This window comes from Aethina tumida, chromosome 1 (genome assembly GCF_024364675.1).
Source record: "Aethina tumida isolate Nest 87 chromosome 1, icAetTumi1.1, whole genome shotgun sequence".
NCBI lineage: Eukaryota > Metazoa > Arthropoda > Insecta > Coleoptera > Nitidulidae > Aethina > Aethina tumida.
This window is the reverse complement of record NC_065435.1, coordinates 77,536,164-77,555,070: the sequence shown is the minus strand read 5'-3', so window position 1 is coordinate 77,555,070 and position 18,907 is coordinate 77,536,164. Positions and strand designations below refer to the sequence as shown.

Genomic DNA, 18,907 nt, shown 5'->3' with positions numbered 1-18,907 from the left:
ATCACTAAGGGTTTAAGTTTTTCGGATCCCCATCACATTTTTCATATTTAAAAGTAAGCGTCTTGTCTGGTAAACATTTGAAAAATAGGCCAGTTTCATCAGTATTAAAAATGTCTCGAGCATCATAGTTTTCAATCAAAGTCTTCAATTTACTATGCCAATCTAAGCAATTGATGCTTAGAGTAGACGCGTTCTCTTTTGCTTCTTCCTTTAACAAGTTTGCGATAGTAGACACTTTTTGCCCTCTACACTGTCTTAACCAATTGACCAGGCTCTCTTCCAGACGAGGAAATTCACCTTTAGTAGTTCTTTTCCGTACTCTAGCAATTTAAGCAGCATCAATTTTCTCCTTGTGCTTTATTATGGTTGAGAGCGTACTCAGAGAAATCTTAAACTCTTTTGCAACACACAAACCAATTCGTGAAGAAGTCTGTGTCAAACTAATCATTACAAAAACAAAGGCACGTGCACGGTGATACAAGTTTGAACTCGTCTTTCTCGAATTACAAAGTGCATAAAAATGTATTATAGAGAGGTTCGAATTATCGAAGGTTTGAATTAATTAATTTGAATTTTCAATAAAAAGTGTACATAAATAATTCAGTATAATAATAATAATAATAATAATAATAATAATAATAATTCAAATATATATAAATCTATAAGTTTGAAGTACAATATTTAATAGAGATGCAAATAATTTGATTTGAACAGAACATTCTAAAGCCACGTAGAAGCTAATCGGATGAATGTAAGTTGTGGCGTCGGTGTTTCTGTATTTGATAAAACGTTCATTATTCATAATTTACAATTTTGAACCAAAGTCCGTGTGTATTTACGAGTCCACGTATAAAGTCGACAGGAAATCCTAGAGAAGCGTAGCCGGGACGTGATACAGCGGTTTTGCATTTTCTGTGTTATATTTCTGCATATTTATTCATAGTACATTTGCTTTTCCAGACAATATTGTTATATTTTGCTTATATTTTGCAACAAACCACCAGACTCCTCTTCAGACACGTAGTTTAATAAAATTCCCATAACGTCCCTTTGTTCTATTTGTCGCCGTCGAACAAAGGTGCATTTTACTTTTGTTTATTTGCTTATTCGTTTATGCATTACCGGAACAATTTATTTTATTGCCAAACTTTAGATAGGTTATTTATCTCGTGTTGCCCGCATATTTTAATTTGACGTTCCATCTTAATTACACAACCGCAATTTTGATTTATTTCACCATGATTGTCAGAAAAAGTCACGGCTTTAAACAAAGCCACACTTCAATATTTGGACGATTTAAATGAAATTCTTGACGGGGAGCAAGAACATCCCTTCATCCTTTTATATTTAAATATGGCTCCAAACAAACCATTCGTTCACGCAGCCGAATTTCCAAATTAAGCCAAATTTTAATTGAGCACAATATTAAGAAATACCGACGGGATATTGCGGCCTTCAAAAGGAACATTTTTAACGCACTTTGCGTTGATCAAAGACCGGATGTTTTCAGGGAGATTTCGAAATGTCTCTCGATTTTAATTTGAATCCTCAGACAAAGGCTCATTGTCTCAACCGCTGAAAAAAATCTCCACGAAATGCTAAATAAAAGCAATTGCCTCAGACAAAGGCGAGACAACTTCGAGCGTTCGGATTGATCGATCTTTTATGTATTTATTGATATAGGAAAAAAATAAAGCGCACTGGATATAAAAAGGGATGTATCCCGTATAATGCCATACGGGTAACAAGATAAATGACAAGAAATCAGGTAGGGCCTTTTTACCAAATTCCCTTCACGTATCAAACGCTTTTTCTATTCGATCTGTGTTTGCTGTAAGTAAATTTGTAGCCTGCTATATATTTTTTATTTCATTTCGGAACTGAAAGTGTACGCAAAACAAATTTCATTACGATTATATCGTCTACTTTGGTATTTAATTAATTAAATTTCAAATTGTTTATGAGGTGAAGTAAAATAATTCTTTGCGCAACGAAGAGGAGTGACTAAATGTTTATTTATGACTTGTGGTACCCCTACATGTCTACGTATTCTTCATGAATATACAAAATTAGATATAAATAAAATAAAATATAAAATAAAATAAAATAAAATAAAATAAAATAAAATAAAATAAAATAAAATAAAATAAAATAAAATAAAATAAAATAAAATAAAATAAAATAAAATAAAATAAAATAAAATAAAATAAAATAAAATAAAATAAAATAAAATAAAATAAAATATAAAATAAAATATAAAATAAAATATAAAATAAAATATAAAATAAAATATAAAATAAAATATAAAATAAAATATAAAATAAAATATAAAATAAAATATAAAATAAAATATAAAATAAACTATAAAATAAAATATAAAATAAAATATAAAATAAAATACAAAATAAAATATAAAATAAAATATATATGAAATTTTGCGAATTTTATATTAATAGTTATATACATATATTAAAACTACATAAAAAAGTGTAATAAATAAATTAGTTGAGTATATTGACTGATTGAAAGAATAAAAAGTACATTAATGTAATATTTTAATTATTTTGTTTAACATATACTTTCTGTTTTCTAAATTAATTTTAACGAAATATAATTTATTTATTGAAGAAAATTTTAAGAACACATAAAAATGTAAATAAAGTTACTGTGTATTAACGCACAAAATACTGCGTAACATGCGTGACTAAAATCAAATTCTCGAATTCACTTAGCCCCTACCTCCAAATCTCAACATAACAAACGAACAAAAATTTCAAAACATAACAATAGAAGGCATCGAAACAAAAGATCAAAGTGCCGGCTTCGTAATACAAAGAGGAATATAATTGATAGAATACATCTAGTTACACATCAAGAACGACTAAAACGTTGTCCGGGAGTAAATAAGTACATAAAAGAAGGGGCAAAAGCATATCGAATTGTCCCGTTAAGGAGAACGTGTCTGCAATGAGTTATTGTATCTTATTTCAAACGAACTTTTCTACTTCTTCGACGCCTCCTTTGTAACCTTTGACGTTGCGAAAAGTTTTTTTTTAAGGAAACGTCGCACTTCTAGCATATCAAGTTTCTAATTTGTGTCGGGCATGTTTTATTATTACTATTTGTTGGTGAAATATATTTGTTGAAAATACCTAGAGCGTTTAAAATTTATAAGTGTGTCCAAGGATCAATAAGTGATACAGTTAAATATTTCACTCGCTTTTAGGTTAATGGGGTTGTGTGAAAGATTGATCTTCAGAAAACTACATCTATAATTGCATTAAATATTAAACCGGTCTAAAGTGATTGGATCTTATTTGTTCGCCAGTTTGAAAAGCTGTGGAAAAAATAATTAACAAACAAAAAAAATCAGTTCTTATGCAGTCTGGGGTTGTCAACAGGGATTTGATTCAATTCCATTACACAGAATTGTCTCCAGTCGAATGATTATATCGTAAACTCGCAGTTGTGCAAACACAATTCTCTTTATCATTTGTTGAACCTCTTCATTTCCATGCCCCAATATTTTTCACGGACGTGCGAAACAACTTCCATCGATTCAATTCGTGCTGTTTGTCTCGCAAAATGTCGCTCGTCGTCTTTTTTTGTATGCTTTTTCGGTCGACACCGAATAGATGTAAGTAAATATTTGGCGCGAATATTTGAGCCACTCGCCGCAGTCTCTCTTTCCGTTCGTATTTGCATTTAAATTAACTTCGGAACGTATTAGGTCGGTCCCAAATGGGGATTTATTGCGTTTAATTGCACCGAGAACGGATACATTTCGGTCGTGAAAAACAAACAACACAAACCTTTTGAAAAAGTATTATATATATATTCACGTTCAAAAAAATTCAATTCAAAAATTAAAATAAAACTACCCTTTCTTAATCAATGTTCCCTCAACAGGTACAGCTCTTGAGCCACCGGAGTTTCGGCCCCCATTTTTGCACTCCAGGATCCGGAAAGCGTCGCATTAACAACAAACACCGTTTTCTACTCGTGCAAGGCGACAACAAAACCACTTTTTGTAATCTAATTGAGGGCATAAACATTTTAATACGGGGTGGTTCGTCGGGCCCGCGCATGTCGAACGCGCGAACGCCAAAACCCCGACAAAGTTTCGCCAGTTTCGGACGTCGCGACGCCAAGCCAACACCGACGACGGAGACGCGGTTAGGGATCGACTGGCACGTGCTCGACACGAAGTTTTTTTCCATAATTTTTCGGCGGCGGAAGTGGCAGCGTTTCACGCGGCTTTTGTGAGTGCGATGTTGGTGCAGATCTAAGACAATCGACATGATGCTGGAAAAGTCCTTCTACTTTTGCTTCCTGATCTGCTTCACAGGTATGATATTTTTCTTAATTTTCCAAATAAAAATTCAACTATTTTTTATTGGAAAAAGTATTTTTTATTAAAATTAACCACACAATATTAATTTTATTAACAAATTATAAAAAAAATTTAAATTTATTTAGTTTACGTTGATAATAATACGAATTTAATAGCAGTTAAATTCGAAACATATATTAAAAATTATGTAATTTTAATTCTCGTTTTTATAAATAGTAATTAAAGTTATAATAATAATAATAATTTTAAATTTTATTATTTAAATAATTTGAAATAAAAACCACATTTGTAATTTTCAAAGAAAAGAAAAAAAATTACTAATAAAAAAAACCTTTGAATTACAGAAATAAACATAAGAAAGGTATTAAGAGAAATAAAATATTTAATTAATTATTTCCCTTGTATTTAATTATTTTTTTAACATTGTCCATCATTTTATTTTAATATGAATACAGTTTCCATGGGAGTTTGTGAAAATAGAACCATGGCTTAAAAAGTAGAAAAAAGATTAATATCAAAAACCCATTCATCATACACATTCCGGCGTTTTCGTTGTAAAATTGCGTGGCAAAAACTGGAAATCGACAACGGCACGTCGGCTTAAGAACTTCCAGTTTTTTTCTGCCGCTCCGATTGACAAACTTTAGCATCGAGCTCAATCCCGTATGCATTTTTAATGTCGGAAGCGGTTTTACGGCTGCACCAGTTTCGAACATGACGCTAAACCACTTAGTCAGGGCAAATCTTCGCTAAAGTTTGCGAACGAGGGCTTTATATGGTATGTATACGAAACTACAATAAAATGAGCCAGATTTTATTACTGTGATACATGTGTAAAAACATTTTTTTTCAATTGTTGTAGGTATTTTTTTTAAATATTTATACTTATACTTATACTTGTATTTAGATTGATTAAATTTATAAAAAATCATTATTCGTTAGTGAAATATCTAAATATTTTTAAGTATTAATATTGTTATTATTTTTTAATGCAAAACGATTTTTTAAATTTCAACTCCATGTTTAATTAATAAAAAAATATTTTTTAAAAAAGCAAACTTTCACTAAAAAACATTTTACTTAATAAAAGTAAATTTGAATACCCTCATTAAAATATTATTTAATTTTTTTAATTTGCTCTCAATAAAATGGTAATTATAACTTTCGCTTGTTGAATCCATTTATTATTATACTTATTATTGTTATTATTATTTTTATTGAAAATTATTTTGCGGTTTAAGAAAAATAAGCCTGAAATATGATGACAAAATATTCTGTAAAATATGTACGTTGGGACCCCGGCTTAAATCAGTATAAAGCGTTCTCGTGATCAATCATTATAAAAACTGACAGATACGGGGTATATATAAATGTTCTGTTGAGGGGAATTCAGTTTTGTGCCACTGAAAATTTATAAGCCACAATTAGTTATTCCGAAAAAGAAATTTTATACAACGACATAAATGACTACAGTAGAAAATTTTTATTTCTTCCGTCTATAGATTTTTAAATGCAATTTTTAATGTCAAAGGAGATGAAAAATATACGGTGATAATTATTAAGAAAATGATAAAGCAAAGTTAGAACAAAGCTCATTAAGATTATAAAAAGTCTTGTTACTTGCGAAAACAGAAAGAAATACTTTATTACACTTCAGTCTTAATTAATACCCGCTTTCAAAATCCCCCCGAGCTAAAATGTCCTGCAAGTACAAAAGGACTAAATAAAAAAAAATGTTTGTTTTGTAATATAATAACCTTAACTGAACCGACGATTTCCCTTTTGTGTGAGTAACTACTAACTAAAAATACAGTTCACGAAAACAAAAATATTTCATTGAAGACAAAAAAAAAATGCTTGAGGACATCAAAAGGCACAAAGAAAGGTCGAATAAATATTATTCTTAGTGTAAAGCGCATTAAACAATATTTTCGCAAAACGTTCCGTCCAACCGGCAAAAGAAACAAGTTAATATTTCATAAAACAAACTAAATAAAAACGGACTAACTGCATTAATAAACGAAAACGATACATCAAAAGGCGAAAAAAACTCCAGGGAAAAAGTGCACTGGTCAAAATTAAAATTGCATGTAAATAACAGGTTGCACAACTACTCAACTGGCTGTGTTTGTGTGTGCGTGAAAAAACCTTGTGTTTAAATATTCCCTTAGTGAGTGCATTTGCTCGTTCTAACTTCCAGCACTTTTAATGTTTTTTTGTGTGGATCTCGTAAATAAATTCTTTAAAATAAATACCATCGGAAGTTGAGACTGGGACAATATGGTCACGCCCCACTAATGCGCAGCTGATAATGCGCACTAGACTAAGTTATTAATGCAATCTAACGGGAGCATGTTGTACCTTCTAATTCATTCTGATTTTATTAATTTATACGGGGCACTGTAAATGATAAAGTCAGAAGTGAAATGCTGATAAATCTTATAAAATTATTCAGCGGGCGCGAATAAAATTTCAATTTGTTCCGACGGACCAGGGGCTTTTATGCGCTCTTTGTATTTATTGCATTTTTAATTAGCCCGGTCGCGTCTATTATGTACACTCGGATTATATGAATTTTAATAGATTTCAGACATAAAGTGAATTACGGCACTGCAAATATTTAACTAGCTTTCGTGGCGCTGAGATGCAAAAAATCCACCAATGCGGAACGGTTCACTTAAATTAACTTTTAATTGTCGGACGTAAAAGGAAGCAATCAAAAATCTGCTGTGTCCTGCAAATTATAGAAAAAGTTTCATTTTTATCTACCGTCCCTCTGCTTTTTATAATATTTGCGGAACAATTTAGTAATATTTTTTATTTTGGAGGGCGTGACTATAAGGGATGATCGGAAGTTCTGACGCCTGAATTTGCGATTAAGATTTCATTGCTTTTTTGTCGCCAGAGCGGCAAGCGATATTCCTTTTGCACAGCTCCCAGTAATAAATTAAGGAAATATAGAAAAGACACCTCAAAAGAGTTATTCCGGGTGTGAATAAATACTTGGGCCAAACAAAGAGCCGTCCCCAGTTCGCGGCCGTAACGAAGGCATTTTAAGGCTTTTGTACGGGAAAAATATCGCTTCGAGGTCGTCGATCCTAATCTTTTTTAATCATTCCCTCTCATTAGAGAGTAATGAATAAGATGATGACATATTTAGATAAAAATTTTCTAACGTCTGTTTCGCACCGAGATTTATTGCGATTTTCTTTTTGGCGTGGTCCCCTTTTTTTTCTTCTCACGAGCGTCACGAACCATTTCCCGGTCTCTTTTCGATGTTTTAATTATAAGAGTGTCTGGTAATTGGAACGGATTTAAAACGGCCTGAACGAATCTTTTTCGCGTTCATTGAACACGCGTGTTTATTTTTATTTTTGTACCTAATTGAATGGCGTAAAACACGTGTGATTAAAAGTAATGAGGAGTTCGCTAAATAAATCCTTAAAGCTTTTGTTAGTTGGTAATGGAACGTGGCCACGCCTACATTGCGCACTAAAGAAACGCTATTGTTTTGCGCATATGTGAAACACGATTTTAGCCTTTGCTTTCAGAAGTATAAAACGACAAACGAATAGATAGATCTGAATTTATGAATTTTAAAAAAGAATATATTTAAAAGGCGTAAAGCGTAAAACACGTTCAATGAAATGTAATGAGAAGTTCTCTGAATATATCCTTAGAGCTTATGTAAGCTGATATTGCGCAAAAAAGTAAATGCTACATGAAAAATCTTAACTTAGTTTAGTTCAGTTTTTCACAAGTAAAAGTTCAAAGGGAGTAGAGCTGTTGTTTTTCTAAAGTAAATGTATAGAAACAACGATAATGTAATAGATCAAAGCTCCTCAATTAAAAACAGGATTTAAATGAATGGCGTAAAACATGTGATTAAAATAATGGGATGTCCGTTAAATAAATCCTTAGAGCTTTTCTAAGTTGGTAATGGAACATAGATACGGCCTTCCATTGCTTAGTAAAAGAACACTGGCGTTTAGCGCATATGTCCGAATTCTCAAGTTAATCTCGTTTTCGTTTTTCAAGAGTAAAAGTATAAAAATAACAACGAGAGAATAGATTAAAACTCGTGAATTTGGAAAAAGGTAAAAAGTCACTTGAGAAGACGTCATGTATACATTTATATTGCATCCATTGTTATGTTAAGAGGAACGAACGAAGCATTATTATCTCATACTTTATTCATTTTTAAGACTACAACAGAAATATGAAATGTAACTGATTTGAAATTTTAATGCGATCGGAATGGCTGTATACAATGCAGCAATTAGAGCGCGAATAAAAGAAATTCACCCTCAGATTTATCTATCGATTGAGTGCGAAAATATTTTCCTACCCCCTGTGACATAATTTCGGTGGGCGAGAGAATCGAATCACTGGTCGAATAAATAAATCACCAACGTCGTGGCGCATTAGAGACAGATATAGGCATCTTAGGTTCTCCCAGCCCAATATGTTTTTCCATCCGGGCATTCCCGACGGTGTACAGTAAATAAGAGGGAATAAGAGAGGATAACTCGTCCGAAAATCATTGGCCGGCGTCCGGTGATCCAGGAAGTTCTACTCGGACAATAAATCAGTTGGTCCGGCATACTCTTGAGGCACGGAGCCGTATTACCGATGCCCACGGGAGGGCCGAACGGGGTTGCATATCATGTCCGTTAACTCGATTTAGTGACGCTCAATGTCGATTAAACCTTAAGCTACGATCTCCAACGCTCCGCCGACAATTTATTATCAATTCATTGTCGCCGCTCGAACCCATTGTCTTCTTGACCAGCGGTCGATGAACTGGCTAATTATGTTTTTGACTTGATTGATCGCCTTCATTTGTCACCTGCACTAAAAACACGTAGTAGAGTCCGTCCGAATTGAAAATAAGCAACAGGGCCACGCCTCCTACTTTGCGCAGTTATTTTTGCGCACGTTCTTACATCAACTAACATTTTATTTGAATCAATACAAATTTTTTACATGTAAATAATTCAGTTGTATTGTGAGTCATCTGGAATTTTTCTTGAATAATTCCGAGTTTTGTGTCGTAACAATTGAATGTTATATATTAATGTAGACTTTTGGGTCACCGGATGAAACGGGCGTGTAATTAGCCTTCTGTTGTGTTCACAAAATCGATCGGGACCACGATGACCTTTTTCTTTGGTGCAGCACACTCCCACGAAAAAACATAGCAAAAAAATGATCCGATCCGACGCGTTTTCTCATTGCGAAATGTCAGACTAAGCGAGATGTACGCAACATTATAAAATTAAGAACTTTTTACGACCCTACAGATTTTATATTCAGGGATTTTTAAAATGGAATTAATTTATGTCAGAAATCAGACCAATTTGATTAGACCTAAAGAAAATACATAAGACCCCGAAACGTGACTGGAACAGAGTGTTATTATTTCGTCGCCAAAGGGTGAGATGACTAAGTGAAACCGCGCGAGTTAATAGATTCAGAAGGTGTTTTCCCTTTCGGTCCGTCTTATTTTGGATTCAGGCCGTATCCTTTAAAACAAACCCTTATGATATGAAAGGGAATGTCGCGTTTGCATCCCGAAATGTAAGGCTAATTACTCTCACGATTCGTAAAGGTGGCGGTTTTGGTAGGGTCTTCACGTATAGTGGTAAAAATTTTATGTGTGGCCCACGCATTTTCATGGGCTTATTATAGTTTGATGTATAGCAATGTCATAGTTCACTTTTAATTATGATATTAATTTTAATATTATTAATTTTCCGTCGTTATACACGATAAAATTTAATAAAACTAACTAATTTTTAAGTATTTAATACAAATTTTCCTGACTACCGCAATTTATTTTACTACTAAAAATATATCACATTTTATAATCGTTAAATTATAATAAATAACAATATATTATTAATACTTTATTGTATATTTTAGTTTGTTTTTCTGTGGCATATTACACTAAAATGAACTGCAAATCTGCAAATAATATTTAACAACTAACTGTACACAAATTTTTGTACTTTTAAATATTTGAACATTTTATTTTAATTTAGAAAACATATCACATTAAAACAACATACCAAGATTATTATTAAATTAATTTATAATGATGATGAATAAGTAAGATAAGTTAAAGAGGGAATGTAAAATGGGTACGAACCAAGATTAATAATTGTTACATTTTAATGTGGTAGAGATAAAAAATAACACATTTTTCTAACGAATTTATGTCTTCTACTCAACTATATCACGGAATGAAAAGTCAAAATATCTGAAAATATCAAATAGTGATTTACATTACGTGTGGTGCTCCTATTAGTATCGATTGATATTAGTTAAATTGCCATTGATACTTGTAGGAGATTTTCTTTATATTTCTAAGCACTTACAATGGTAATACTAATACATTTTTATTGTTTTTACTCACATACAGAGTGTAACAGAATTCTATATAATTCATATAAAAATATGATTAATTTCTCTTTTTTTCTTGAATAATTTTTAAAATATAGTATTTTCTTTAACTTATTAAACTAAAACCGAAACTCTTATTTCAAAATTGATAAAATGATTCTTTTTCGTGGTAAATTTTATGACAAAATAAGAAACAAAGTTATGGTGTGGAGTGTAAAAAAATATTCAATTTCTCAATTCTTTGATTTAGAAACTCATAAGATTACAAGGAGACTACGAGAATTGATTTATTTAATAAATTCACATTGTCGTTATTACCTTAGTTTCTTATTTAATAACTTATTTATCGATGTTGAATACCTTTTGAACATCATTTGAATTAGTTCTCATTAGTATCCCACACATTAAATGTAATTAAAGAAAAATTTTATTTATTATGACAAATGTGTATATGTATGTATGGTTTTACATTATATTTTATCACACATTTTAATCTTTTTTAGGTATTGTATCAAGTTAGTAACTGATAATTTGTCTCGTAAGATTTCCTGGATGGTGATGGGTATGTTGTTTTCTGTATTTCTTCTCGGAATTGTTCACATTCGGTCAGTATGTTTTACAGTTAATCAACTATGGCATATCCCACAAAATGGTGATTTTTATATGACCGATTCTAAAACGGATTATTATAATTTGTTCGTTTCTTGTCATCGGTTCTTTAGAAGTGCTAAGGACGTGGCCTTTAATTTCATTCAATTTGTTTGTCACAGACGTAGAACTGCATCTTTAATTTTGCTTTTTGTGTCTGCTAGGGTTACCTTGTGTTTTCGTTGGGCTTCTTCTGAGGTAATGCCCTTTTTGGTTGAACTGTGAGCGATTTCGTTACACTATGCCTAAGTGCGAATGGACCCTGATGAAACAAACCATTTTATTTTATTTTTTTTTTTTTTTTTTGTTTGAATTTCATATATACAGTTTTTAATTGCTTGTAGAAGTGGATCTTTGCTATACAGTTGTTTTATACCCATAATTGAACTTAGCTAGTCTGTCACTATTAATGCTTTGCTCATTGTTTCATTGTTATTTATGCATTGTATTGTCTTTAATATGACTTATAACTCTGCGGTGTAACATATATGGAGGAGTCAGGTGAGAGCTTAAAATGATGTTGAGAGTCTCTATAAATAAATGAGGCGCCGACGCCTTATGGAGTCTTTGATGCATCAGTGTATATTTGAATGTATTATAATTACTGAATTTGGCTGTGATAGACTTAAACTCATTTATGATTCATTGATGATTGTTTTCATTTTTGTCCCATTTTGTAAGGCTTGTATCGTACGGAGGGAGTTCGATTATCCAAGGTGGTTGAATATTTGTTGGTTGTTTGAAATTTTGTGGTAGTTCTTTCTAGGTAGCTCATCTTTGTACTTAGATATTCTTTTTCCAATAGCGGGGCTAAGTCTTGGTTTGTTGGTTAAGGTTATGTGGAAAATTGTGGTAGTTGCTGTTGAAGAATTTAGAATTTTGGTGGTCTTTCGCTGATGTAACTGATGAAGCAGCATATTTAAGGGATTATATTTGTCTTCTTAATTTGAGTGATGATTCATTGGTTGCACCAAGAATACTTATGACAGGACTTGTATAAAAAGCTCCTGTCACTATCCTCAAAGCCTCATTCTGTATATTTTATATTGTTCGAAGGATGCAATCCCTGGCTGATGCATACACAATTACTGCATAATCAATTCTTGAACTTATGAGACTCTGATATATGTGTAGAGGGCTTTGTTTATCATTATTCCAGTTATTTTTGCTTAAGCATCTCAAGACATCAATTCCTTTTTGAGTCGCTTTTCTTAACGATTTACAGTTTTTCCCGTTTCATTTGACTGATTCAACTGATTCTACATACCATCGTAATGTCTAGAGATAATTTAAATACATACGATAATTTTATTTTAAACTTCGATTTTAATTTAGTTTGAATATGTATACACAAAATTGACTAGTAGATTATTGATACAAGTGAGAAAGCTGCTAACAAAAGTTTATTAAAAAAAAAAAACGTATTTATTAAAAATGTGTGAAAATGTATGAAAACTAAAAACCATTTCTAGGTACTAAAACTCAATAAAACTATGGTTTAATAATTTGTATGACCTCTTCGATCCGTGACAACTACTCTGCATCGTATAAAATTTACAGACATTGCGGCGGTGTGTATATGTGATCTATTAAGTGTTCAATTTAATTGGTGTTGTGTATCTTTTTTACTAAAAAGGATGGCCTTTGTTTTTTCTCTACAAAAATTAAGTTCAGTTTGTCTTGACCAGTTCGAGATGGCGGATGGATATTTGAATGTGACTACCTATGGAATGAATGTTGAGACCTCTTGCATATACAGGGTGTTTCATAACTTATCCGAAATTTTTTAACCAGATATGCACCAAAAAATTCTAATAAAAGTCTAACAGAAAACGAGATAAAAAATGTTAAAATTTGTAACAAACCTCTAGCTCTACAAAAGCTGTTATAAAACACCTTGTATAACCAGGTCATCTGCGAATAGTCTGGCTTGAGTTGAAAATTCTATATCTTTGATTATATTTGATTATTATCAATATTACGAATAAGGTTACACTTATGACAGATCCTTGTGGTGTCCCATTTTATTGATTTTTTTTCTCTGAGATGTGTCCGTTGGCTTTGACTCGAAAGGTTCTTTGGTTGAGGAAAGTTTTGATGAAAGCTAGCAGGTTTCCATTGTAGTTCCATTTTTACAATTTTTTAATAATTAGATGTTTCCACACTGTGTCTTTTTAGCCTATATTATGGCAAAGAATAAAGCTACACACATTTGATTGTTTGCGAAGGATTCATTAACAAAGCTTTCTAACTCTAATATACTGTCTGTGGTGGCCCTTCCTTGGCTAAACCACTTTGTGCATTTGTTAGTTGATTGAATTGGCACATTGTTGATGTCGATGCGCTTGGTCTATAAAATTGAGGATGAGATTGGTTCTTTCCTGGTTTCAGAATTGGAATTATTTGCTTCTGACCATCGTTTAGGAAACTTCTTTTTTGCCGACACATAATTATATATGTCAAGCAAATATTGTAATGCTAATAAAGATAAGTTTTTGGAGAAATATAAAAGGTATGTTGAGTTTTTTAGAGCATCTTCAAGTTCTGGTAGCCTGAATATTTTGTTTATGGGGCCACTGTTGTCAGTAATTATGTTTTTTTTCTTCTTCGGCATATTCAATGTTGAGAATATCTGAAGTATAGTTGTCATCATCTGAGTTTTCCTTGTAGATATCTGCTAGTGTTTCCACTATTTCTTGACTATTTATGTTTTAGTTGTTCCTGATTAAATACGATATTGTGTATATTAATTACTATTAAGATCTTTTATTTTCCTAATATTTTTCCATATTAGTGACGATGGAGTTGTACTGTTAATGGTGCCGATAAATGTCTTCCAGGATTCTATTTTAGATTTTTTAATTATGTATCTTGCTTGATCCCTAAGTTTTTTAAACTATATCCTATTTAACTCCGTATTATCTGTTTTAACTCTTGATAGAACAGTGTTTTTGGATTTTATTGCTCTGGCACATTCAGTTGCCACCATGGTAGTTGTTTTATTTACTAGTTTGGAGAAACCTAGTACTTCTCCTACTGTTGATATGATAATATTAGTAAAAATGTAAACTGATTCATCTACATCCAGGAGTAAGTTGCTCGGTAAATTTTCTTCGATGATCGATTTAAAGTGTGAGCAATTTGTATTATTGAGATTGCATTTCGGGGAACGCGTTGCTGGTTCTTATTGTCCATTAATTAATATCAATATCAATACCTTTTATTTGTCTATTTATTTTCTTTTTTAGTTTGGTAAGGTTTGTTGTTATTTTTCTGCCAGTTAGATGTGAGTATATTTGGTTTAACATGTCCAGTAGGTCTTCAGTGCTATTTGTATAATGTTTAGCTTAGAGGGTCGGTTAAACCTTTAAAATTTCAAGGAAGTCTAGATGATAGTGGGATAATTCTTGAATAGGGAAGAAGGTAAGTATTGAGTCAATTGATCGTTTTGATTTTGGTGCTTCGGTGCTCATATCTGTATTGGGTGAATTAGTTGTTGCTAATGGGGCTTCTTCAGTTGCGCTATGTCTGTATTGGGTGAATTAGTTGTTGCTATTGGGGTTTTTTCAGTTTCCATATCTCCGAAGATATTTGAAGCGGCTATTGACTGAATGTTTGATGTTTGTTGATTTTCTATTTCTGATTCTGTAGTTTCCATTTGCGTGTTGGTATTAGGAACTGTTTGAGGGATTTTGATGCATTGAGTTGCGATGTGTTCTTTGCAATTGCGACACGTTTGTGTATTAGTTGTATGGTGTGTTCTCAAAAGAATTTAGAATTGATTCTGGGTGATTGTTAGATCTCTTGGAGAGGACTAGTCTTTTCTTTACTGTCAAATATTAAAATGAAATTTTGTAACAGGTTTAATTGTAGTTTATTTTATTAATCGTTTTTTAAATGAATTTAAAATAAGTTTTAAATTACTAATCATTGTATTAATATATTTTACTACTCGTTTATACATATGTGACAAATTTTATTAAAACAATTTTCTATATTAAAATTAAAGTTTTATAATATTGTTTTATTCGAAATTTATACATTACGATTAAATTCAGTTTTGTGCTTCGTTTAATTTTAAATTACAATTTTCATTTCACCTGAAATAAAAAGTATTTGCAAAATAAAAGAATCATAAATGTTTAATTTAATATTTCCCAAATCAAAAAATTAATCCACTCCATTTAAAGCAATTTCGTTTGAGCGTGCGTTTTTTGCGCGTCTAGTGTATCTGTTCCATCTCAATATATCAAAGGGAGGTCAGTTCTACTGTTCAACTTCACAAAAGCTTGGCCCCGGCCACGTCGCTTTTGACGATAAGAACAAGAAAATAAAATGAAGTATCGACTTTTTCGTCCATTTTTACACATTAACTATCCCCTATATTATTTACTGATTCAGGTGTGGAGGTGAATCGATTTGTTATTCCCGAGTTAACGCGATCTGAAAGGGTTTCATTAGTACGTATGCAGATTTGTTTTGCATACATCTAGAAAAATGTGTACGGACTCGAGATTAAAATGAAAAATGGAACGTCGAATCGGGGTAATTCGTGTACAACGAATCAATAGATGGTTTGTTATTAAACCGGGTGTTTAATACATGACAATTTTTACGACTCTGACAACACAATGAATATTGTACCATTTCCGTTAATAAATTTTCTTCCATACGTTCCACGTGATAATTACGGGTCCTGGATGTATAATTTATGAATTCCAGCTGCGTTCGCCGCCAATCCCCGAGCAAATCTTAATTGAATTATGCTCGTGGCTCGGAATTGGGACGCGGTAAACGTTCGTGTCGGGACGTTACGGAATTTAGAAAAATATTTACATGACATGCCAAATTAATCCGCCATCCGTCATGTTACCCCCGATCCGGAATCGCGTGTCGTTACAAAAAAATGTGTGGGGCGGACGTAACAATGTACCTTTTCTCGAATATAATTCAGGTTCTGACGTGAAAAAATTAACGTAACTGAAGAACAATTGCAGATGATGCGGTGGGCGAGGGAAAACGCACGTCATAATGCAGCTAATAACGAGAAAAACGAAATAAACGCCCTTTTTTCACGGACCCGTTGAAACGTAAATAACCGACTGATGAATGAACACATGAAAGCGCGACGCGTTGCATGATTGATTTTCAGCCTTCAAATTCGAATGCCGCTCTTTTATTAAAAGGACAACGAACAGAAACAAAAAAAAAAAAAAGGAATACTAAAACAAAAATCTGCAACATTTCCCGCTGATCATAGTAATCGTGTTTTTGACACTTCTGCAATTGTCATTATTGAAATCAACACATTTGTCATTTCTGCCAAAAAAGAACTATTCATTTCTCCATCAAAAATGATCAGCAATTTGTTAAATTCTTTGTACAAGTTTGCGACGAAACTGGCGGTGGTGACCTACAGAACATCGACGAATGTACCGAGAATCACGAAGGCCGAACTGGCCCAACAAATCGAGAATTACAGATTGTTGGAGCGGGAACAAATAATCGAAGAGAGTTACGTAAGCATTGCAAAAGCGGCTTTTAGAAATCGTAATTATTATACAAATAACATTTTAACCAATAACTTGGATGAAATGAATAAATATGAGGCTGTAAAATCTGACAGATTAATAAATGACACTAAAATTCTAAATTCCAAACCCAATTCAGATGATCTCCAAGGGAATAGTTTCATACACAACAGCTCGGAAAACATTAACAAACTGAACAACAACAAACCTATGCAAGAATTAACCGATAGAAAGCCACCAAAAAACATTTGGCGCAAAATTTTAAACGAAATTCAAGATGATTTCCAAAAAGGCTTCGAAGAATACAAAAATAATCAAGCAAGAAGAGAGGAGGCAAAACGTAAATCGCAAAAACCCAACAAATCTTGGAAGAATTACTTACCACTGGACTCCAAATACCTCAACTTATTCAAGTACAATTTGTCGTCAAGAACGTTTACTCTGTTCAGCTCAAAAGAAAGCATTGGAGAAGATTCAATCAAAATTGACACGCTCAAAGATCTAATTGAGAGAAAGCGAGAGGAGAGCAAGAATAAACTCCCCAACATTCCTCTAATCACTATAGCAAACATGAAAGAACAAGAAAAATACTCAAATTCTTCCAAATCCTCTAAACTCCCAAAATTGTAATATATATTACAAATTAAATAAATTGTTTACATACTTATATTAGTAATTTATTTGGTTAATTATTATCAGTATTTATAGATTTGCTGGTTTTTCTAATTGGATGCAGCGTCTTATGGAAGTCATCGATAAGTTTATCTAGAATCTCGCTAGTTTTCCTCATCATTTCACCTGAAGTCGCCAATTTGGTTTTCTCGGGTAATTTAAATGATACTTGAACTCGAGCATTTTTGGTAATTACTTTTGTATCCGTACTTTTTGAATGTTGGCCATTTTTAAAGTGGTCTTCCGGTCTGTTGACCAAAGTTGGTTCAGGTTTGATGTATCCGACATGCTTCCTTGCCTTCAAATTTCTTTCATGTAAGCAAACAGGAACAACTGTGACGTAAGTTACAAGTTCGTTCATCGATATTTTTGATGAAGGGTTAATTAATGTTATGCCAAAGTCCCTCTTATGTTGATTCCTTAGAATTTTTTTCAGCTCGAAGAATGTTCTCATGGTTTTTTTTTTCTGATGAACTGTGTGTGATGTATACAGACAGGCCACTTCAACAATGACAAAGATTTGAAGGTTGTCAAAATGTAGGTAAAAAATATACATATTGTTTTTGTATTAGTTTATTAGTTTTACATGAGTTTTGATAAAGTGGTACTTTGATGCGGATATTTGAGTATGGCCCATTTAAAAACAATATCTGCCTCTGGGTTTACGTTTCTTAATGCCTATTTTTGCTTTCTGTATGTTATTCTGTTCTAATTTTTTTATAAATTTGTTTCGCCCAATCACATATTTAGTAATACGATACAACAGCAAACATATTATATGTTCGGAAAATATGGAATAAATAAAATAACTGAAAAAATGTATATAAAAGCTAAATATATGTTTTATGTCATAAAATATGACAATTTATGACATAAAACAAATGTCATTTGTCCTAAAGTCAAAATTTATATTGCATTAATCAAGGTCGAGATATGGCTCAACAAATATTACGTTCAATCTTTTCTGTAAGTAGAAAAATATTGTTGATCACTTACAACACAACAACAAAAGTTGTACCAAAGATTAAGGATGAGTTCGTAAAAAATTACAACGAATACAAAGTATCAAAGGAGCGCGGAACCCTAATAGAGAACGCTCAGAAAACCAACCAATCCAAAGATGAAAAGATCATCGAAGCTACCAGAGTTGGGAAAGTTATTGTGAGTCCCTTGAATGAGCATGTCATTAAAAAATGATATGTATATTGTAATTGTTTAAATAAATACTTACACCAGTTCTATAAATGAGTATTTTAATTACTAGGTTAAATAATTACTACGCTTTCATTTAAAACAA

The 18,907-nt window shown here is 32.1% G+C and overlaps 1 protein-coding gene across 1 annotated transcript in view; it reads left to right on the top strand.

The window, feature by feature from the left end:
• Positions 1–4,165: 4,165 nt before the first annotated feature.
• The window catches only part of LOC109609502 (uncharacterized), a 133,717-nt gene continuing 118,975 nt past the window's right edge, over positions 4,166–18,907 (top strand). Inside the window, exon 1 of the mRNA XM_020026168.2 lies at positions 4,166–4,348. Within this exon, the coding sequence (XP_019881727.1) occupies positions 4,300–4,348 (49 nt within the window). The 5' untranslated portion in view covers positions 4,166–4,299. The remainder of the gene's footprint in view (positions 4,349–18,907) is intronic.